Below are 17,911 nucleotides of genomic sequence, written 5' to 3'. Positions count from 1 at the left end.
GGGGGGAAATTTGTTTGGAATCAATTCGTAATTTGGATATTCTACTTGTCGCCATGGGGGATATTGTGGGAATATATGTATGCGCAATACTTACCCTGACGAATAGTGGAAAACCCAAGCCATAGAAGCCAACACGAAAATATTCCGGTTCAGGTCTCAATTGGGTTAGTATATTTTGAAAGAATTTAGCTTCCAGAATTAAAATTTCACTCAATTTATTGTAATCGAAACGTTTCGTCTCATACAGTAATGCCAGTTCTTTGCACAGCGGTATACCCTTTTCCCAGCATTTGCCTTTATCGAAGTACTTTAGAATCTGTAAAAAAACGAAAATGGAATATGAAAATGATAGGGTTAAAATGATACAAGTGTATAGAAAACTATATAACTATCTTTTTAGAGGCTCATCGTATTTTTATCCTATTATATAAAAAATCTACCAGAAACTGAATGCCGCTTTAATACGAATGAGTCAGAGATTGACGTTGGAAGTCAATAGGTCAGTTGGTTGTTGTTGTTGTAACAGAGTTTTATTGTTATGTTTGTATGTTCGTTCTCCTGTTCAATCTGGCTCTGGGTCTAACTCCAGTTCCAGGAAAGTGGTTACATCGAAGGGATGTAACCACAGATCCACTGGAGTTAGATTAGTAGGTTTGGCGGGACAGTTGAATATGTGCTTAGTATCGTGCGGGCCCGTGCAGCATACTGGGCAGATGTCTTGAACGGTGCGATCGATTCCCGCCCAATAGGAATTTAGGCGACTGCAATATCCCGAGGGTAATTGAGCCAAAACTACTCTGGTTTGTCGTGGCAGCTGACGCTCTTCAGCTGCGATAGATGGGGAATGTACTCCGATGACTGCATTCACACAATAATTGCTTATGGCCTTAGCAACTGTGTCCGTGTGAATGCTGTTCAAACCTGCCTGATATGCCTGTTGATCTAGAGGTTCTCTCCTATATTGTTGGACCTCCGTCTCTAGAGCATGAATCCATCCATCTTGATATGCATGGGTGTATCGGTGGCCAGCAGGTAGTGATTGGGATGGCTCTAACGGTAACACACGAGCAAGTACTGCAACGATAGCATCTCATTATGTTGTCGTACTGGAAGAATCTTTGCCTCCTCATGTAGATGGTTCACTGTAGATTTGAGGAGGTAGCTGTTGTCAGGACGGCGTTAAGACAAATTTGAATCTTATCACACATAAATTCGCGGACCAAACTGGCTCTGCATAGCTTACCACAGACCGACCTATCGCTTTATACGTGGTCAACAAGGTTTCTTTATCTGCACCACAAGTGCTGCCGGATAGTGACTTGAGGACCTTATTCCTACATTTCAGTTTATCGCAGATAGCTGTGGCATGCGAGGACGACGTGAAAGTGGTGTCGAATGTAACCCCTAGAATTTTGGGGCAGTTTGTGGTCGGAATTCTGCTACCATCGACCTTGATATTCAACTCTCTTCTATACTGCGCCGTCGATTTAGTGGCGGATATCTGCATATTCCTCGCGTGGAAAAAGGTGGTAAGATCGGATAAATAGGAGTTTAGTCTCTCACAGATGTCATCAGGGTAGGTATCAGACGCCAGGATCGTACAATCATCAGCATAAGTTACGATCTCAATGCCGGAGATATCACCCCTCCTTGGGGAACTCCCTGTTTCACTCTACGGGGCTTGGATTTCTTGTTCTTGAATTCCACATACGACTGGCGACCACACATATCCAACGTTTCAGACTTGGCCGGAGGGTTGTCTGCTCGATGTCCTCGAACAGCGTGGAGTGCTTGACAGTATCAAAGGCTTTTGATAAGTTAAGCGCCACCATCACTGTTCTATCACACGGCCGATTCTGGTTGAGTCCTCGACAAATAAGTGTGGAGATGGCGTGCAGCGCTGTTTCGTGCTGTGCTGCTTACGGAATCCATGCTGATGATCGGCAACTTGATAGCTATTTCTAATGCTGGGGAGGACTAAGGCCTCAAGGGTCTTCGCTACAGCTGACAATCGTCCTATACGATTCACCTTTGCTGGCATCCTTGCCTGGCTCCAGACTTCGGGAACAATAAGGGTGGCTAGCGACAGGTTGAGAACGTTAGTGAGATACTCCACTCCCGCTGTTTCAACATTACCATGGAAATTCTGTCAGTGCCCAACGCTTTGGATGATTTAGCGTTCCTGATGGCATTCGCTACATTATCCATTGTTAACTGTGGTGGTTCATCCTCGGCAGGAAGAGATCTAATGCGACGTAACACTCTTCTCTTCGCCCTGTCACTCTCGGGTTGCTCGACAAACTATCGATTGAAGTAACTTGCACACCTCTCCGGTCACTCAACGTAACGTCGCCAAACGTGACTGAGGTCCTATCTTCCCTTCTTCCAGGGTTCGAGAATGACTTAACCGTTGCCCACAATTCACCTATACCGGCTCCAATGTTGCAACTCTTCAGATGATTTAACCACTTGTTCCGCTTATGCCCGCCGACCAGCCTGTTAACTTTACGCTCATTTGCTAATCCCGTCGCCTCTGCTGGGTAGTTTGGTTTTACTTCGGGTATTCCAGCAGGGATATGGCGAGCGGCTGCAGCAGTGATGATGTCTCGGAACGTCCTTTCCGCTACCCGAACATCAGAAGGATTGGGCAGTTCTCGGAAGCGGTGATTGGTGAACTTTCTGAAACCCGGCCAATCAGCTGTCTTATGATTGACGAATGTGCGGCGTTCAGAGGTAATGAAATCGGGTGGTCTGCTAATGGAGACAATTATGGGGAGATGGCCTGATCCAAGGGAAATGATGGGTTGCCAGGTAACGTCATTTGTCAGACCAGCTGACACGATGGTTATGTCTGGCGAACTGTGACACGCTCCTCTAATTCTGGTAGGGGCGTCCTCATTGACCGAGCAAAACGTAGAGCTATCAATCTGTTCAGCCAGCCAGCCTGTACCCCTCTGGTCGTTTCCGAGGACCGAATGCCACATCTCATGATGCGCAGTAAAGTCACCCAGGACCAGACGTTTATGACCTTCGAAAAGCGGGCTAATGTCAGGCTTATAATCTGAGATACAGCTATTTCTCGGCGGGATGTATACGTTCAGCAACTCTATCTCTGCAGTTCACACCTGACTGCTACCCCCATACATTCCATGTACGGGTCGTTAGAGGCAGGCTCAAGCGAGATAGGTCTGAATTGAACATACTGGTGCAAAAGGAAAGTTAATCACCCACCTCCACATCTGGTGCAATCCTTCCTTATTACGTTGTAACCATCACAACGTACTGAGCTGTGGTCGTTCAGCATGCTTTCCTGCACCGCCGCGACTTTGATTTTCTTCCGATTCATAAATTCGACTATTTCATCGATCTTACCTCGGAGCCCATTGCAATTAAATTGCAAAAAGGATGCATTTTCTGGTATTGGAACAGCAACGGCTGGTGTTAAATGCTGAGCGTGCGGTTGCGGCCGAGGGAATGCACCCACTCCTGACATCTATTACATTTCACCGAAGGTTTGATATGGGTGAAGATGCGGATGTGGCAAACCGAGCAACAATATATTGGTCCTGGGTTTTCCTCCGTCCCGGCACGGACTAAAAGAATCCGGAGCAGACATTCCGGGATATGCTGCTCCCAGCACAGAAAAACGAAACAAATACAAACACATGTCACCTCAGTGTACCTCACGCTGATGTTGTGTGGTCCCGGGTCAATCCGGGGATTGAGGTCAGTTGGTGAACATAGGCGGATCATGTACTTATTCCATTAAACTACTGAACTAGATCGTCCAATAGAACTAGATTAACTCAACTCTAATACTCGTATATGACATGAAATCTACAGAATACTTTACATACCTCATGATACAGTTGTTCCTTGCGTTGCCACTCTGGTTGACCGTCAGTACCATTTGGTGATAAACTTGATGTTTCACGATCCCAACTCAACATATCGGCATATAGTTTTAATGTAAAACCAGCTTCAGTATAATTATCAGCTTGTAAATGTAGATCATGTAATTTGTAAATGTATCTGGAATACCAAGGAGAAGAGTGTCGTCAATGATAATTGGTTACTTTGTCCTTCCAGAAATAGTACAATATCCAACACTTACCTCAAATACATCTCTTTGCGATTGATTTCATTTTTATAGAAATTCAAAAGATTAACCGTACAGGACATGCGTTTATCACGATTTTCTTCACCTTGCATAACGCTGCGATAGTCGAGCAGACGTTCCAATAGCCGCGTGACAGAGGCAATAAATGCCGTTCCAGCATCTTTCCAAATGGGATTTTCATTCTGTACCTTTTCAAGGAGTCTTTAGGATGTAAACAAACGTGAATTAGTAATAAAGAAATGTTGCGAAAAATAAGAAAAAAATTTAACATAAATTATATTTAATAAAATAAGGAACATAAGAGGTCTTAAGCATATATGTATGTTTGTATTTTATATGCATTTTTATATACATATGTATCTATTTATGTTCTATACAATAACAAGCAACGTTATTTGGTAATAATATTCAAGGGGAAATAAAAAATTTATGCTTTCTTGTAGGGGTTACTAGCTTATAAACTTAAATTAAGAACTATTTACAAAAATGTTGCATAAAATCAAATCATAAACAATAAGCAATGAATTTTCAATTGATAAATTTCCACCAATGGCAATCTAATGTTAAAAACAAAGACTTCTACTACTGATGATGATCATGATGATATTCAAGTTAACTTACACCAGACTTAGATGTTCCCTTTTTTTGGTAGTAGTTCGGGATTGAATGCATTGTTATTTAAGAAGAAAGTTTAATAATGACAATGATGTAAAGCATGTTTGTTATAGAAATTGTTAAATATTGTGTAAATTAAAATAAAATATGTGATATAAATATAAAACATAACTTAAATAAAACACTGTAATGATACATTTGCAATGAACAACATCAAGCCGATAGTGTTGATACTAGTAGTAAATAATATTTTATGTTTTTTTTTAGGACACTTTGAACAACAGCCAATCACTTACATTGTACTGAAAAGTTCACGATATTCATCATCTCCTTTATTTTCACTAATCAATAAATCCAATTTATCAATGAGTTCACTTTCAACCCAACGGAATGAGCCACGAGCACTCTGAAAGAAAAGAAGAAGATATTTTTGAGTGAAAATATGAGTTGAAGTTAGGCAATTATATCTTTTTTATACCCTACACCACTATGTGGTAAGGGGTATTATGTGTTAGTGCATTTGTATGTAACATACAAAAGGAAGCGAGATAGACCCATAGTTCCTTCTAGGGATATACATAGAATCACTTTCTGAGTCGATTTATGCATGTCCGTCCGTCCGTCCGTTCGCAACATACAGGTCGCATTTGTTGACCGATTTCGCTGAAAATTGGGGAATACCATTTTTTTAGCCGTCGGAAGATCAAGTTCGAAGATGGGCTATATCGGTCCAAGTTTTGGTATAGCCCCCATATATATTTTCGGCCGATTTCACGTATTTTCTGTAACACACACGCTATATATGTCCGATTTCGATGAAATTTGGAATGTGTGACTGAATTTGGTCTAAAAATAGATGTGCCAAATTATATCGAAATCGGTTCAGATTTGGATATAGCTCCCATATATATGTTCGCCCGATTTCACGTATGCGATGTACCAATCACGCTATATACGTCCGATTTTAATGAAATTTGGAATGTTTGACTAAATTTGGTATAGAAATAAGTGTGCCAAATTATATAGAAATCGGTTCAGATTTGGACATAGCTCCCATATATATTTTCGGCCGATTTCACGTATTTTCTGTACCAAACACGCTATATATTTCCGATTTCGATGAAATTTGGAATGTGTGACTGAATTCAGTCTAGAAATAAATGTGCCAAATTATATCGAAATCGGTTCAGATTTGGATATAGCGCCCATATATATTTTCGGCCGATTTCGCGTATTTCCTGCTCCAAACACGCTATATAAGTCGGATTTCAATGATATTTGGAATGTGTGACTGAATTCGGTCTGGAAATAAATGTGCCAAATTATATCAAAATCGGTTTAGATCTGGATATAGCTCCGACTTTGATCCCCCGCCCGACTTTGATCCTTTCCTTACTGGTTTTAAAATAAGCCCGTTAATGGTAGTTTGAAAACTTTCTCCTGAATATATTGGAAAAAGTTGTTGTTGTTGTTATAATAGCATACGAGGGCTACTATATGGGTTTCAATCCCACCGCAGCGGGTTCTCTGTACCGGATTGACCCGGGACCACACAATATCAGCGTTCTGGCCTGCGGCTGCCACCTCAGTGTACATGTGTTTGTATTTGTTTCCTTTTTCTGTGCTGGGAGCGGCATATCCCGGAATGTCTGCTCCGGATTCTTTTGGTCCGTGCCGGGACGGAGGAAAACCTAGGACCAATATATTTGTGCTCGGTTTGTCACATCCGCATCTTCACCCATATCCAATCTTCGGTGAGATGCAATAGATGTCAGGAGTGGGTGCATTTAAGGGGTTGCTCTGGAATTGCCCACGCATGCTGCGCGAACACAGCCCCCAGTGAGTCGTCGTCAGATTATGAAACTCTTTCGTCGTCGGATTACGAAACTCCCCCGCAGTCCCCCCAACAGCAGCCGCACGCGCAGCATTTAACACCAGCCCTTGTTGTTCCAATCCCAGAAAATGCATCCTTTTTGCAATTTAATTGCAATGGGCTCCGAGGTAAGATCGATGAAATAGTGGACTTTATGAATCGGAAGAAGATCAAGGTCGCGGCGGTGCAGGAAACCATGCTGAACGACCACAGCTCCGTACGTTGTGATGGTTACAACGTAATAAGGAAGGATCGCACCAGATGTAAATGGGGGATATAGCTTTGCTTTTGCACTAGTCTGTTCAATACAGACCTATCTCGCTTGAGCCTGCCTCTAATGACCCATACATGGAATGTATGGGGGTAGCAGTCATGTGTGGAACTGCCGAGATAGAGTTGCTGAACGTATACATCCCGCCGAGAAATAGCTGTATCTGAGATTATAAGCCTGACATTAGCTCGCTTTTGGAAGGTCATAATCGTCTGGTCCTGAGGTACTTTAATGCGCATCATGAGATGTGGCGCTGAGATGCGCTGGCTGAGCAGATTGATAGCTCTACGTTTTGCTCGGTCAATGAGGACGCCCCTACCAGAATTAGAGGAGCGTGTAACAGTTCGCCAGACATAACCGTCGTGTCACCTGGTCTGACAAATGACGTCACCTGGCAACTCGTTATTTCCCTTGTCTCCATCATTGTCTCCATCAGCAGACCACCCGATTTCATCACCTCTGAACGCCGCACATTGGTCAATCATGGGAAAGCTGATTGGCCGAGATTCAGAGAGTTCACCAATCACCGCTTCAGAGAATTGCCCAATCCTTCTGATGTTCGGGTAGCGGAAAGGACGTTCCGAGACATCATCAACGCTGCAGCCGCTCGCCATATACCTGCTGGTCGAATAACCGAAGTAAGACCAAATTTCCCAGGAGAGGCGACGGGATTAGCAAATGAGCGTGATGAGCTTCGTCGAACCAACCCCGACGACCCCAGAGTCAAGGAGCTGACACTGGAAGTTAACAGGCTGGTCGGCGAACATAAGCGGAACAAGTGGTTAAATCATCTGAAGAGTTGCAACATTGGAGTCGGTATAAGTAAATTGTGGACAATGGTTAAGTCACTCTCAAACCCCGGAAGGAGGGATGACAGGACCTCAGTCACGTTTGGCGACGTTACGTTGACTGACCCGAAGAGGTGTGCAGGTTGCTTCAATCGACTGTTTGTCGAGCACCCCGAGAGTGACAGGGCGAAGAGAAGAGTGTAACGTCGCATTAGATATCTTCCTGCCGAGGATGAACCACCACAGTTTACAATGGATGATGTTGCGAATGCCATCAGGAATGCTAAATCATCCAAAGCGTTGGGCCTTGACGGAATTTCCATGGTAATGTTGAAACAACTGTATGAGCCGGGAGTGGAGTATCTTACTAAAGTTCTCAACCTGTCGCTAGACACCCTTATTGTTCCCGAAGTCTGGAAAATGGGCTACTGAAGCCAGGCAAGGATGCCAGCAAAGGTGAATCGTACAGGCCGATTTCGCATGTTTGTCACCTGTAGCGGAGACCCTTGAGACCTTAGTCCTCCCAAGCATTAGAAATATCTATCAAGTTGCCGATCATCAGCATGGATTCCGTAAGCAGCACAGCACGACAACAGCGCTGCACGCCATCTCCACACATATTTGTCGAGGACTCAACCAGGAGCGGCCGTGTAATAGAACAGTGATGGTGGCGCTTGACTTATCAAAAACCTTTAATACTGTCAAGCACTCCACGCTGTTCGAGGACATCGAGCAGACAACCCTCCGGCCAAGTCTGAAACGTTGGATAATCAACTATATGTGTGGTCGCCAGTCGTATGTGGAATTCAGGAACAAGAAATCCAAGCCCCGTAGAGTGAAACAGGGAGTTCCCCAAGGAGGGGTGATATCTACGGAACTGTTTAACCTCTACCTTTCCTATATTCCGCCCCCTCCAGACGGCATTGAGATCGTAACGTATGCGGATGATTGTACGATCCTGGCGTCAGGTACCTACCCTGATGACATCTGTGAGAGACTGAACTCCTATTTAACCGATCCTACCACCTTTTTCCACGCGAGGAATATGCAGATATTCGCCACTAAATCGACGGCCACTCTGTTCACCACATGGATGGCGCAGTATAGAAGAGAGTTGAATATCAGGGTCGATGGTAGCAGAATTCCGACCACAAACTGCCCCAAAATTCTAGGTGTCACATTCGACACCACTTTCACGTCGTCCGCGCATGCCACAGCTATCTGCGATAAACTGAAATGTAGGAACAAGGTCTTCAAGTCCCTAGCCGGCAGCAGTTGGGGTGCAGATAAAGAAACCTTGTTGACCACGTATAACGCGATAGGTCGGTCTGTGGTAAGCTATGCGGCGCCAGTTTGGTCCCCGAATTTATGTGACACGCTGTGGTATAAGATTCAAATTTGTCAGAACGCAACAGGGTGCCTGAGAACAGCAACAGGGTGCCTCCTCAAATCTACAGTGGACCATCTACATGAGGAGGCAAAGATTCTTCCAGTACGATAACATAATGAGATGCTATCGTTGCAGTACTTGCTCGGGTGTAAGCCGTCCCAATCACCATCTGCTGGCCACCGATACACCCAGGCATATCAAGAAGGATATTCATGCTCTAGAGACCACGGTCTAATAATATAGGAGAGAACCTCTAGATCAACAGGCATATCAGGCAAGTTTGAACAGCATTCACACGGACACAGTTGCTAAGGCCATAAACAATTATTGTGTGAATGCAGTCATCGGAGTACATCCCTCATCTATCGCAGCTGAAGAGCGTCAGCTGCCACGACAAACCAGAGTAGTTTTGGCTCAATTACGCTCGGGATATTGCAGTCGCCTAAATTCCTATTGGGCGGGAATCGATCGCACCGTGCAAGACATCTGCCCAGTATGCGGCATGGGCCCGCACGATACTAAGCACTTATTCAACTGCCCCGTCAAGCCTACTTATCTGACTCCAGTGGATCTGTGGTTACATCCCATCGAAGTAGCCAACTTCCTGGAACATAATAATAAAACACTGTTACAACAACAACTATATGAGTTTCTGGCCTAATAATGAAAAGGAATATTTATCTTAAAATATGGTTCTATTATACCCTCAGTCTTTAGACTACACGTGCACTTATACTTTCATGCGGACAAAATGTGCCTCAACGAAATAATGGTTTTAGACCCCAAGTATGTTCGGACAAAATCCATTTCAGACATAAATTTGGAGTCGATTTAGCCATGACTGTCCGTCTATCTGCTGGAGCGCACAATAACTCTCGAACGGATCAACCGATTGGGTCCAAAATTTGGCCTTCTTAATATTTTTTAGTAGTAATACATCGATCTACTCCTTAGGGTACATCCCGCACAAACAATTAAATATTTTCGTTAATTGGTACGCACGATAACTCTCAAAGCAATAGCCGATTTAGTCCTTACTTTGCGCCGTAATATTTCTGCGAAACAAGGATCAGGTTCAAATATGGACTATATGGATCCACTCCTTTGACTATCTCCCACACAAAATTTCAGAAAAGTGCAGTTTAAGGCTTGTTCCCAAATCGCTTTGATTTTTGTTGCAACAACTTGCCACTGACCCCTTACGACGGTAGATGTTTTTACAAGTGACGAGTCCATACTACCTAAGCAAATGGCCCCAAAGCTGTAAAAACCCACCGATGCTCCATGTGTAGTGGCTGGAGCGCACGATAACTCTGGAAAGGATCAGTAGATTCGGTGCGAAATTTAGCCTTCATAATATTTTGTTCAAACATAGTTTAAGTTCGAAGATGGGCAATATCAGTCCACAACTTCTGGTATCTCCCTCCAAAAAATTAAAAAAATAACACTAAAATGGTACGCGCTTTATTTTTGTTGAACGGAGCAACCGATTTGGTCCAAACTTTGGATCTCCTCCTCCTCATAGTGGTCCAAAACCTCTAAGTCGCGCGGTGATCAACATAAATAACTGGAGGGCGCGATATCTATCGAAAAGAAATGACTCCCAAAATAATATTCACTTCCAAAATTTACTATCCGATGTACTCCTCCTCCGCAAAACATTTGGGTTTTAATACAAATATATATTTTTTGTCGGCAAGTTCATACGTCCAAAAAGGGCCACAAAATCTGAAAACATCCGAAATACACAATTATTGGGGAATAGCATTTTGGTTGCGTAGACGGTATTCGATACTATATTCACAATAGATGAAAGTTTTAAGTTCTTCAATTGCGATAAATGGGGTTGCACGCATAGGACCGTATTCAACGTCATTTGTTGATGGCATCTGCGACTGCATCTGTGTGAATGCTATCACTTATATCGTTGGACCTCTCGCTCTCTCTATCCACCAAACGATAAATGGGATGGCTATCACGGTTACACCCGGGCAATTACTGCACCGAAAGCATGCCACTGTGTCGCCCTACTGGATGAATCTTCGATTCCAGATGATCGTTCTGACAGGTTTGAATAATGTTCCATCGCGTTATGCTTGTATTGGCGGACCACGCTGCCGATGCATAGCTCACCACAGAGAAATCTATCGAGTTATATGTGGTTGTTGTTGTTGTAACAGTGTTTTTGTTATGTTTATATGTTCGTTCCTCTGTTCAATTTGGCTCTGGGTCTATCTCCAGTTCCAGAAAAGTGGCTGCTTCGATGGGATGTAGCCACAGATCCACTGGAGTTAGATGGGTAGGTTTGGCGGGGCAGTTAAAAAGGTGTTGTGTGTCGTGCGGGCCAATGCGAATTTAGGCGACTGCAATATCCCGAGCGTAGTTTAGCCAAAACTACTCTGGTTCGTCGTGGCAGCTGACGCTCCTCAGCTGCGATAGATGGAGGATGTACTCCGAGTACTTTATTCACACTATAATTGCTTAAGGCCTTGGCAACTGCGTCCGTGTGAATGCTATTCAATCCTGCTTGATATGCTTGTTGATCTAGGGGATCTCTCCTGTATCGTTGGACCTCTCCCTCTAGAGCATGAATATCCTTCCTGATCTCCCTGAATGGGCCAGGCCTACCCACAAGATGGTGATTGGGATGGCTCACACGATAACATCCAAGCAGGTACTGCAACGAAAGCATCTCATTGTGTTGCTTTACAGGAAGAATTTTTGTCTCCTCATGTAGATGGTCCACTGATGATTTGAGGAGGTACCCTGTCGCTGTTCTCAGGGCGGCATTCTGGCAAGTTTGAATCGTTTTCCAGTTCGAATCACACAATCTCGGGGACCAGACTGGAGCCGCGTAGCTTACCACAGACCGACCTATCGCGTTATACGTGGCCAACAAGGTTTCTTTATCTGCACCCCAAGTGCTGCCGGCCAGGGACTTGAGGACCTTGTTCCTACTTTTCAGTTCGTCGCAGATAGCTTTGGCGTTCGCGCACGACTTGAAAGTAGTGTCGAATGTGACCCCTAAAATTTTGGGGCAGTTTGTGGTCGGAATTCTGCTACCGTCGACCACGACATTCAATTCTCTTCCAAACTGCGCTGTCCATGTGGTGAACAGAGTGGCTGTTGATTTTGTGGCGGAAATCTGCATATTCCTCGAATGGAAGAAGGTCTTAAGATCGGTTAAATAGTAGTTTAGTCTCTCACAGATTTCATCAGGATAGGTACCCGACGCCAGGATCGTGCAATCATCCGCATACGTTACGATCTCGATGTCGTCTGGAGGGGGCGGAATACAGGAGTGGTAGAGGTTAAACAGTTCCGGAGATATCACCCCACGTTGGGGAACTCCCTGTTTCACTCTACGGGGTTTGGACTTCTTGTTCCTGAATACCACGTACGACTGGCGTCAACACATGTCCTCAAACAGCGTGGAGTGCTTGGCAGTATCAAGGCGCCACCATCACTGTTCTATCACGCGGCTTGTTCTGGTTGAGACCCGACAAATACAGTGGCGGACAGCTAATTAGGGACAAGAATTTCAGTTTAATAGATTACTAGCCGCCACTGTATGTGTGGAGATGGCGTGCAGCGCAGTTGTCGTGCTGTGTTGCTTGCGAAACCAATGCTGATGATCGGCTGGATTGCTATTTCTGACACATGTTACGACTAAAGCCTCAAGGATCTTTGCTATGGGCGACAAAAGCGAAATCGTATGATTCACCTATGCTGACATCCTTGCCCGGCATCAGTATCAGGACCACCCTGCACATTTTCCACACTTCGGGAACGATATAGGTGGCTAGCGCCAGGTTGAGACCTTTAGTGAGGTACTCGACTCCCGGCACATCCAGCTGTTTGAGCATTGGTTCAATCAGGGTTCCTGATGACATTCTCACCACCATCCATAGTAAATTGTTGTGGTTCCTCCTCGAGATCTAATGGGACTTAGTACTCCTCTCTTCACCCTGTCACTTCGTCCTTAACGGATCAGTCAGCGTATCGTCGCAAACGTGACTTTCCTTCTTTCCAGTAGTGGTATAGTTAAAATTGCAATGCTTATAATTTCGGTTATTAACGACATTTTTCGGTAAATTAGCAACCAAAATAAAGCTGTCGATAAGTCCTACCGATAGCAAATGTGTTGCTAACTTTTATTCATACTTTTCATTCATAATTTTGCGTTTTAATTTTACCGACTTTTGTCGGTAGCCAAAAAATGCGTTAGAGAATCCCACTACAGGGTTCGAGAGTGACTTAACGGTTGCCCACAATTTACTAATTTCGGCTCCAATGTTGCAACACATCAGATCACAACAGGTCAACCTATTGATTTCCAGTGTCAGATCTCTAATAATTGGCTCGACAAAGATCACATGCAAGTCTCGCCGCCTCTGCAGGGAAATTTAATGTGATGATGTCCCGGTACATCCTTGCTGCTACCAGAACATCAGAAGGTTTAGGTAGTTCTCTTCAAGGATAATACATTTAAAATCCTTGCAAATAGGATCCTAAATACCTTTAATATTTTAAGCCTATCTTTGAAATTCTTAACAAATTCCCAAAATATTGTCTTCGAATCATCGAAAACATAGTTGTTATTTAACTTACAATTAATGCTTTGCAACTTACCTGTTCACATTGTATCATATCGTAGAATACAGTCAACGTAGCCTTTCGCAACGATGGCTCAGGCACCAGGGTCACCTCGAGGAATGGTCCCACCATATATGGTATAAAACTAAGCTTCTGCTCACCCAACTGTGACCACATACTCAATATTTGAAAACCCATCAGGACACGCATATCCCCATGTGAATGCAGAATTTTACGCCTTTTCGGTTCACGATATTTCTCCAATTGCAGCGAGGGTTGTGTTAAAAATATCACAGCCAAATGGAAATATTTACGCCATAATTGAAAATCAAATGATTTCGAAGATAAGAAACGATATACCAATGGTTTGGCAAATTCCTCCAGAGATTTGCGTAAAACATCATTACAGGCCAATTTCATGATTAACCAATCGTTGGGAAAAACTAACCAATCTTGCGATAACAATTCCTCAAACACCAACAATGAGTTGGAGAGAAAATCTTTAAGGTCTCGGGGATCTTTGTTGGGACACAATTCATCCCAATAACGTTTATATTGGGTTTCATCCAGTAGCTGTAAAAGCCCAAGCATACAGGCCACCAGCTGTGGTACAACAGGATTGGAACCTTCTATTATGATGATTATTGTTTTGATGAGAATGCCGAGAATATTTTTACACAACGAATCTAAATCATGTTGCAGGGTATTGGTGACTTTGTCTTTTTGTTCCTTTTGCAAATCATACAAATGGGTGAGGATTTCGGAGAGTATTTCGGCACAAAGTTTGAGCTCACTGCGTCGGCCCAGATGCATGCGTAAGTGTTTACAGGCCACGGAGAGGATAACTGTACGGGAATCTGAAAAGGCAAATAAAAGGGACATTTAAATAGAGTTTTTAACAATATATAACACTATGAGACAAAAAAAATCACATGAAAAACTTAGCAGAATATGAAAGTAGATTTAAAAATGTGAGACACGTGTATCGGCGTTTTTAATGTTAACATCGGAAAGTAACCAAAGTTATTGTTGTTGTAACAGTGTTTTATTATTATGTTTGTATGTTCGTTCTCCTGTTCAATGGCTCTGGGTCTATCTCCAGTTCCAGGAAGTTGGCTACTTCGATGGGATGTAACCACAGATCCACTGGAGTCAGATGAGTAGGCTTGGCGGGGCAGTTGAATAAGTCCTTAGTATCGTGCGGGCCCATGCCGCATACTGGGCAGATGTCTTGCACGGTGCGATCGATTCCCGCCCAATAGAAATTTAGACGACTGCAATATCCTGAGCGTAATTGAGCCAAAACTACTCTGGTTTGTCGTGGCAGCTGACGCTCTTCAGCTGCGATTGATGTGGGATGTGCTCCGATGACTGCATTTACACAATAATTGCTTATGGGTCTTAGCAACTGTGTCCATGTGAATGCTGTTCAAAACTGCCTGATATGCCTGTTGATCTAGAGGTTCTTTCCTATATTGTTGGACCGTCGTCTCTAGAGCATGAATATCCTTCGTGATATGCCTGGGTGTATCGGTGGCCAGCAGATGGTGATTGGGATGGCTCTCACGGTAACACCCGAGCAAGTACTGCAACGATAGCATCTCATTATGTTGTCGTACTGGCCTCCTCATGTAGATGGTCCACTGTAGATTTGAGGAGGCACCCTGTTGCTGTTCTCAGGGCGGCGTTCTGACAAATTTGAATCTTATCCCACTGCGTGTCACATAAATTCGGGGACCAAACTGGCGCCGCATTGCTTACCACAGACCGACCTATCGCTTTATACGTGGTCAACAAGGTTTCTTTATCTGCACCCCAAGTGCTGCCGGCTAGGGACTGTGACCCCTAGAATTTTGGGGCAGTTTGTGGTCGGAATTCTGTTACCATCGACCCTGATATTCAACTCTCTTCTATACTGCGCCGTCCATGTGGTGAACAGAGTGGCCGTCGATTTAGTGGCGGATATCTGCATATTCCTCGCGTGGAAAAAGGTGGTAAGATCGGTTAAATATGAGTTCAGTCTCTCACAGATGTCATCAGGGTAGGTACCTGACGATCTCAATGCCGTCTGGAGGGGGCGGAATACAGGAAAGGTAGAGGTTATACAGTTCCGGAGATATCACCCCTCCTTGGGGAACTCCCTGTTTCACTCTACGGGGCTTGGATTTTATTTATTTATTTATTTATTTATTTATTGAGTACCTACACAACAAGATATACATCTTATAATTAAAGTGCAGGATTATTTATGCTATGAAATATCCAACTTAAAATACAAAAAATGAAAAAAAAAATTGAATGTAAAGTACATTTTAAAATCTGTAAAAAGAAAAAGTTATACAAAATGGACAAACTCATATAAAATGCAATTATTTAACTGTGGAATAAACTAAAGATCATTTTTTTAAAAACAAACGCGTTGCTGGTGCTTTGAATCTCATGTGGTAGAGTATTCCAAAGACGTATTGTATAAATATAAAAGTGACATTCCAAACCTGAACTCCGCCTTCTGAGGGGTTTTAATATTTTTCCTCTATTAGACCGGGCAAATGTTAGTTTGTCAAAGAGATTCTTCGGTTTTTGCTTATTAATAATTTTGTGCAAAAATATTAGCGACCTAATTCCGAGATATCTGCTAAAGGTGCAGCCATAAATTGAGTTGGCAAGCGACGAAACGTGTTGTGATTTTTTTAAGCCGTAAACGTAACGTGTAATATTGTTGAATGCAACGTTTATTTTGCGTTGACTTAATGAATCACAGTTGGCAAATAGCTCGCAGCCATAGATAAGTCCTGGAATTAAATAAGTTTTAGCTAAAAGCAATCGGATATTAAATGGAGTGAAAGAGTGTGTAGCCCATAGTGTGCGCAGCTTTGCGTATGTTAGTCCAACAGCAACATTTACATGATTCGTCCAAGTAAGCGAGCTGTTAAAAACAACACCAAGGTTTTTCGCGCTAGTAACAACGGCAATTTTCTCCTGGTTAATGAAGATATCAGGCTCTTGTAAAATAAGTCTATTTTTCTTATGAATTACTAAACACTTGGATTTTCTTGTTCCTGAATTCCACATACGACTGGCGACCACACATATAGTTGATTATCCAACGATTCAGACTTGGCCGGAGGGTTGTCTGCTCGATGTCCTCGAACAGCGTGGAGTGCTTGACAGTATTAAAGGCTTTTGATAAGTCAAGCGCCACCATCACTGTTCTATCACACGGCCGTTCCTGGTTGAGTCCTCGACAAATATGTGTGGAGATGGCGTGCAGCGCTGTTGTCGTGCTGGGCTGCTTACGGAATCCATGCTGATGATCGGCAACTTGATAGCTATTTCTAATGCGGGGGAGGACTAAGGCCTCAAGAGTCTTCGCTACAGGGGACAAAAGCGAAATCGGCCTGTACGATTCACCTTTGCTGGCATCCTTGCCTGGCTTCAGTAGCGGGACCACCCTGCCCATTTTCCAGACTTCGGGAACAATAAGGGTGGCTAGCGACAGGTTGAGAACTTTAGTGAGATACTCCACTCCCGTCTCATCCAGCTGTTTCAACATTACCATGGAAATTCCGTCAGGGCCCAACGCTTTGGATGATTTAGCGTTCCTGATGGCATTCGCAACATCATCCATTGTCAACAGTGGTGGTTCATCCTCGGCAGGAAGAGATCTAATGCGACGTAACACTCTTCTCTTCGCCCTGTCACTCTCGGGGTGCTCGACAAACAGTCGATTGAAGTAACTTGCACACCTCTTCGGGTCAGTCAACGTAACGTCGCCAAACGTGACTGAGGTCCTGTCATCCCTCCTTCAGGGGTTCGAGAGTGACTTAACCGTTGTCCACAATTTGCTTATACCGGCTCCAATGTTGCAACTCTTCAGATGATTTAACCACTTGTTCCGCTTATGTTCGCCGACCAGCCTGTTAACTTCCAGTGTCAGCTACCTGACTCTGGGGTCGTCGGGCTTGGTTCGACGAAGCTCATTACGCTCATTTGCTAATCCCGTCGCCTCTGCTGGGAAATTTGGTCTTACTTCGGGTATTCGACCAGCAGGTATATGGCGAGCGGCTGCAGCATTGATGATGTCTCGGAACGTCCTTTCCGCTACCCGAACATCCGAAGGATTGGGCAATTCTCTGAAGCGGTGATTGGTGAACTCTCTGAAACTCGTCCAATCAGCTTTCCCATGATTGACGAATGTGCGGCGATCAGAGGTGATGAAATCGGGTGGTCTGCTGATGGAGACAATTATGGGGAGATG

At 43.9% G+C, this 17,911-nt stretch overlaps 1 protein-coding gene across 4 annotated transcripts in view; it reads right to left on the bottom strand.

The window, feature by feature from the left end:
* The window catches only part of spg (dedicator of cytokinesis spg), a 296,364-nt gene that overhangs the window by 5,743 nt on the left and 272,710 nt on the right, over positions 1-17,911 (bottom strand). For all 4 annotated transcript variants that reach the window (XM_073961576.1, XM_073961577.1, XM_073961578.1 and 1 more), the window contains 5 exons: positions 13,690-14,510; positions 5,032-5,141; positions 4,115-4,321; positions 3,858-4,032; positions 95-316 (listed from right to left, as the gene is read on the bottom strand). In XM_073961576.1, coding sequence (XP_073817677.1) covers positions 95-316; positions 3,858-4,032; positions 4,115-4,321; positions 5,032-5,141; positions 13,690-14,510 — 1,535 coding nt within the window. The remainder of the gene's footprint in view (positions 1-94; positions 317-3,857; positions 4,033-4,114; positions 4,322-5,031; positions 5,142-13,689; positions 14,511-17,911) is intronic.

The sequence above is a fragment of the Musca autumnalis genome, unplaced genomic scaffold (genome assembly GCF_047663935.1).
Source record: "Musca autumnalis isolate F117 unplaced genomic scaffold, ASM4766393v1 scaffold_1, whole genome shotgun sequence".
In the NCBI taxonomy this organism is placed as follows: Eukaryota; Metazoa; Arthropoda; class Insecta; order Diptera; family Muscidae; genus Musca; species Musca autumnalis.
This window is presented reverse-complemented; position numbering and strand designations above follow the sequence as displayed.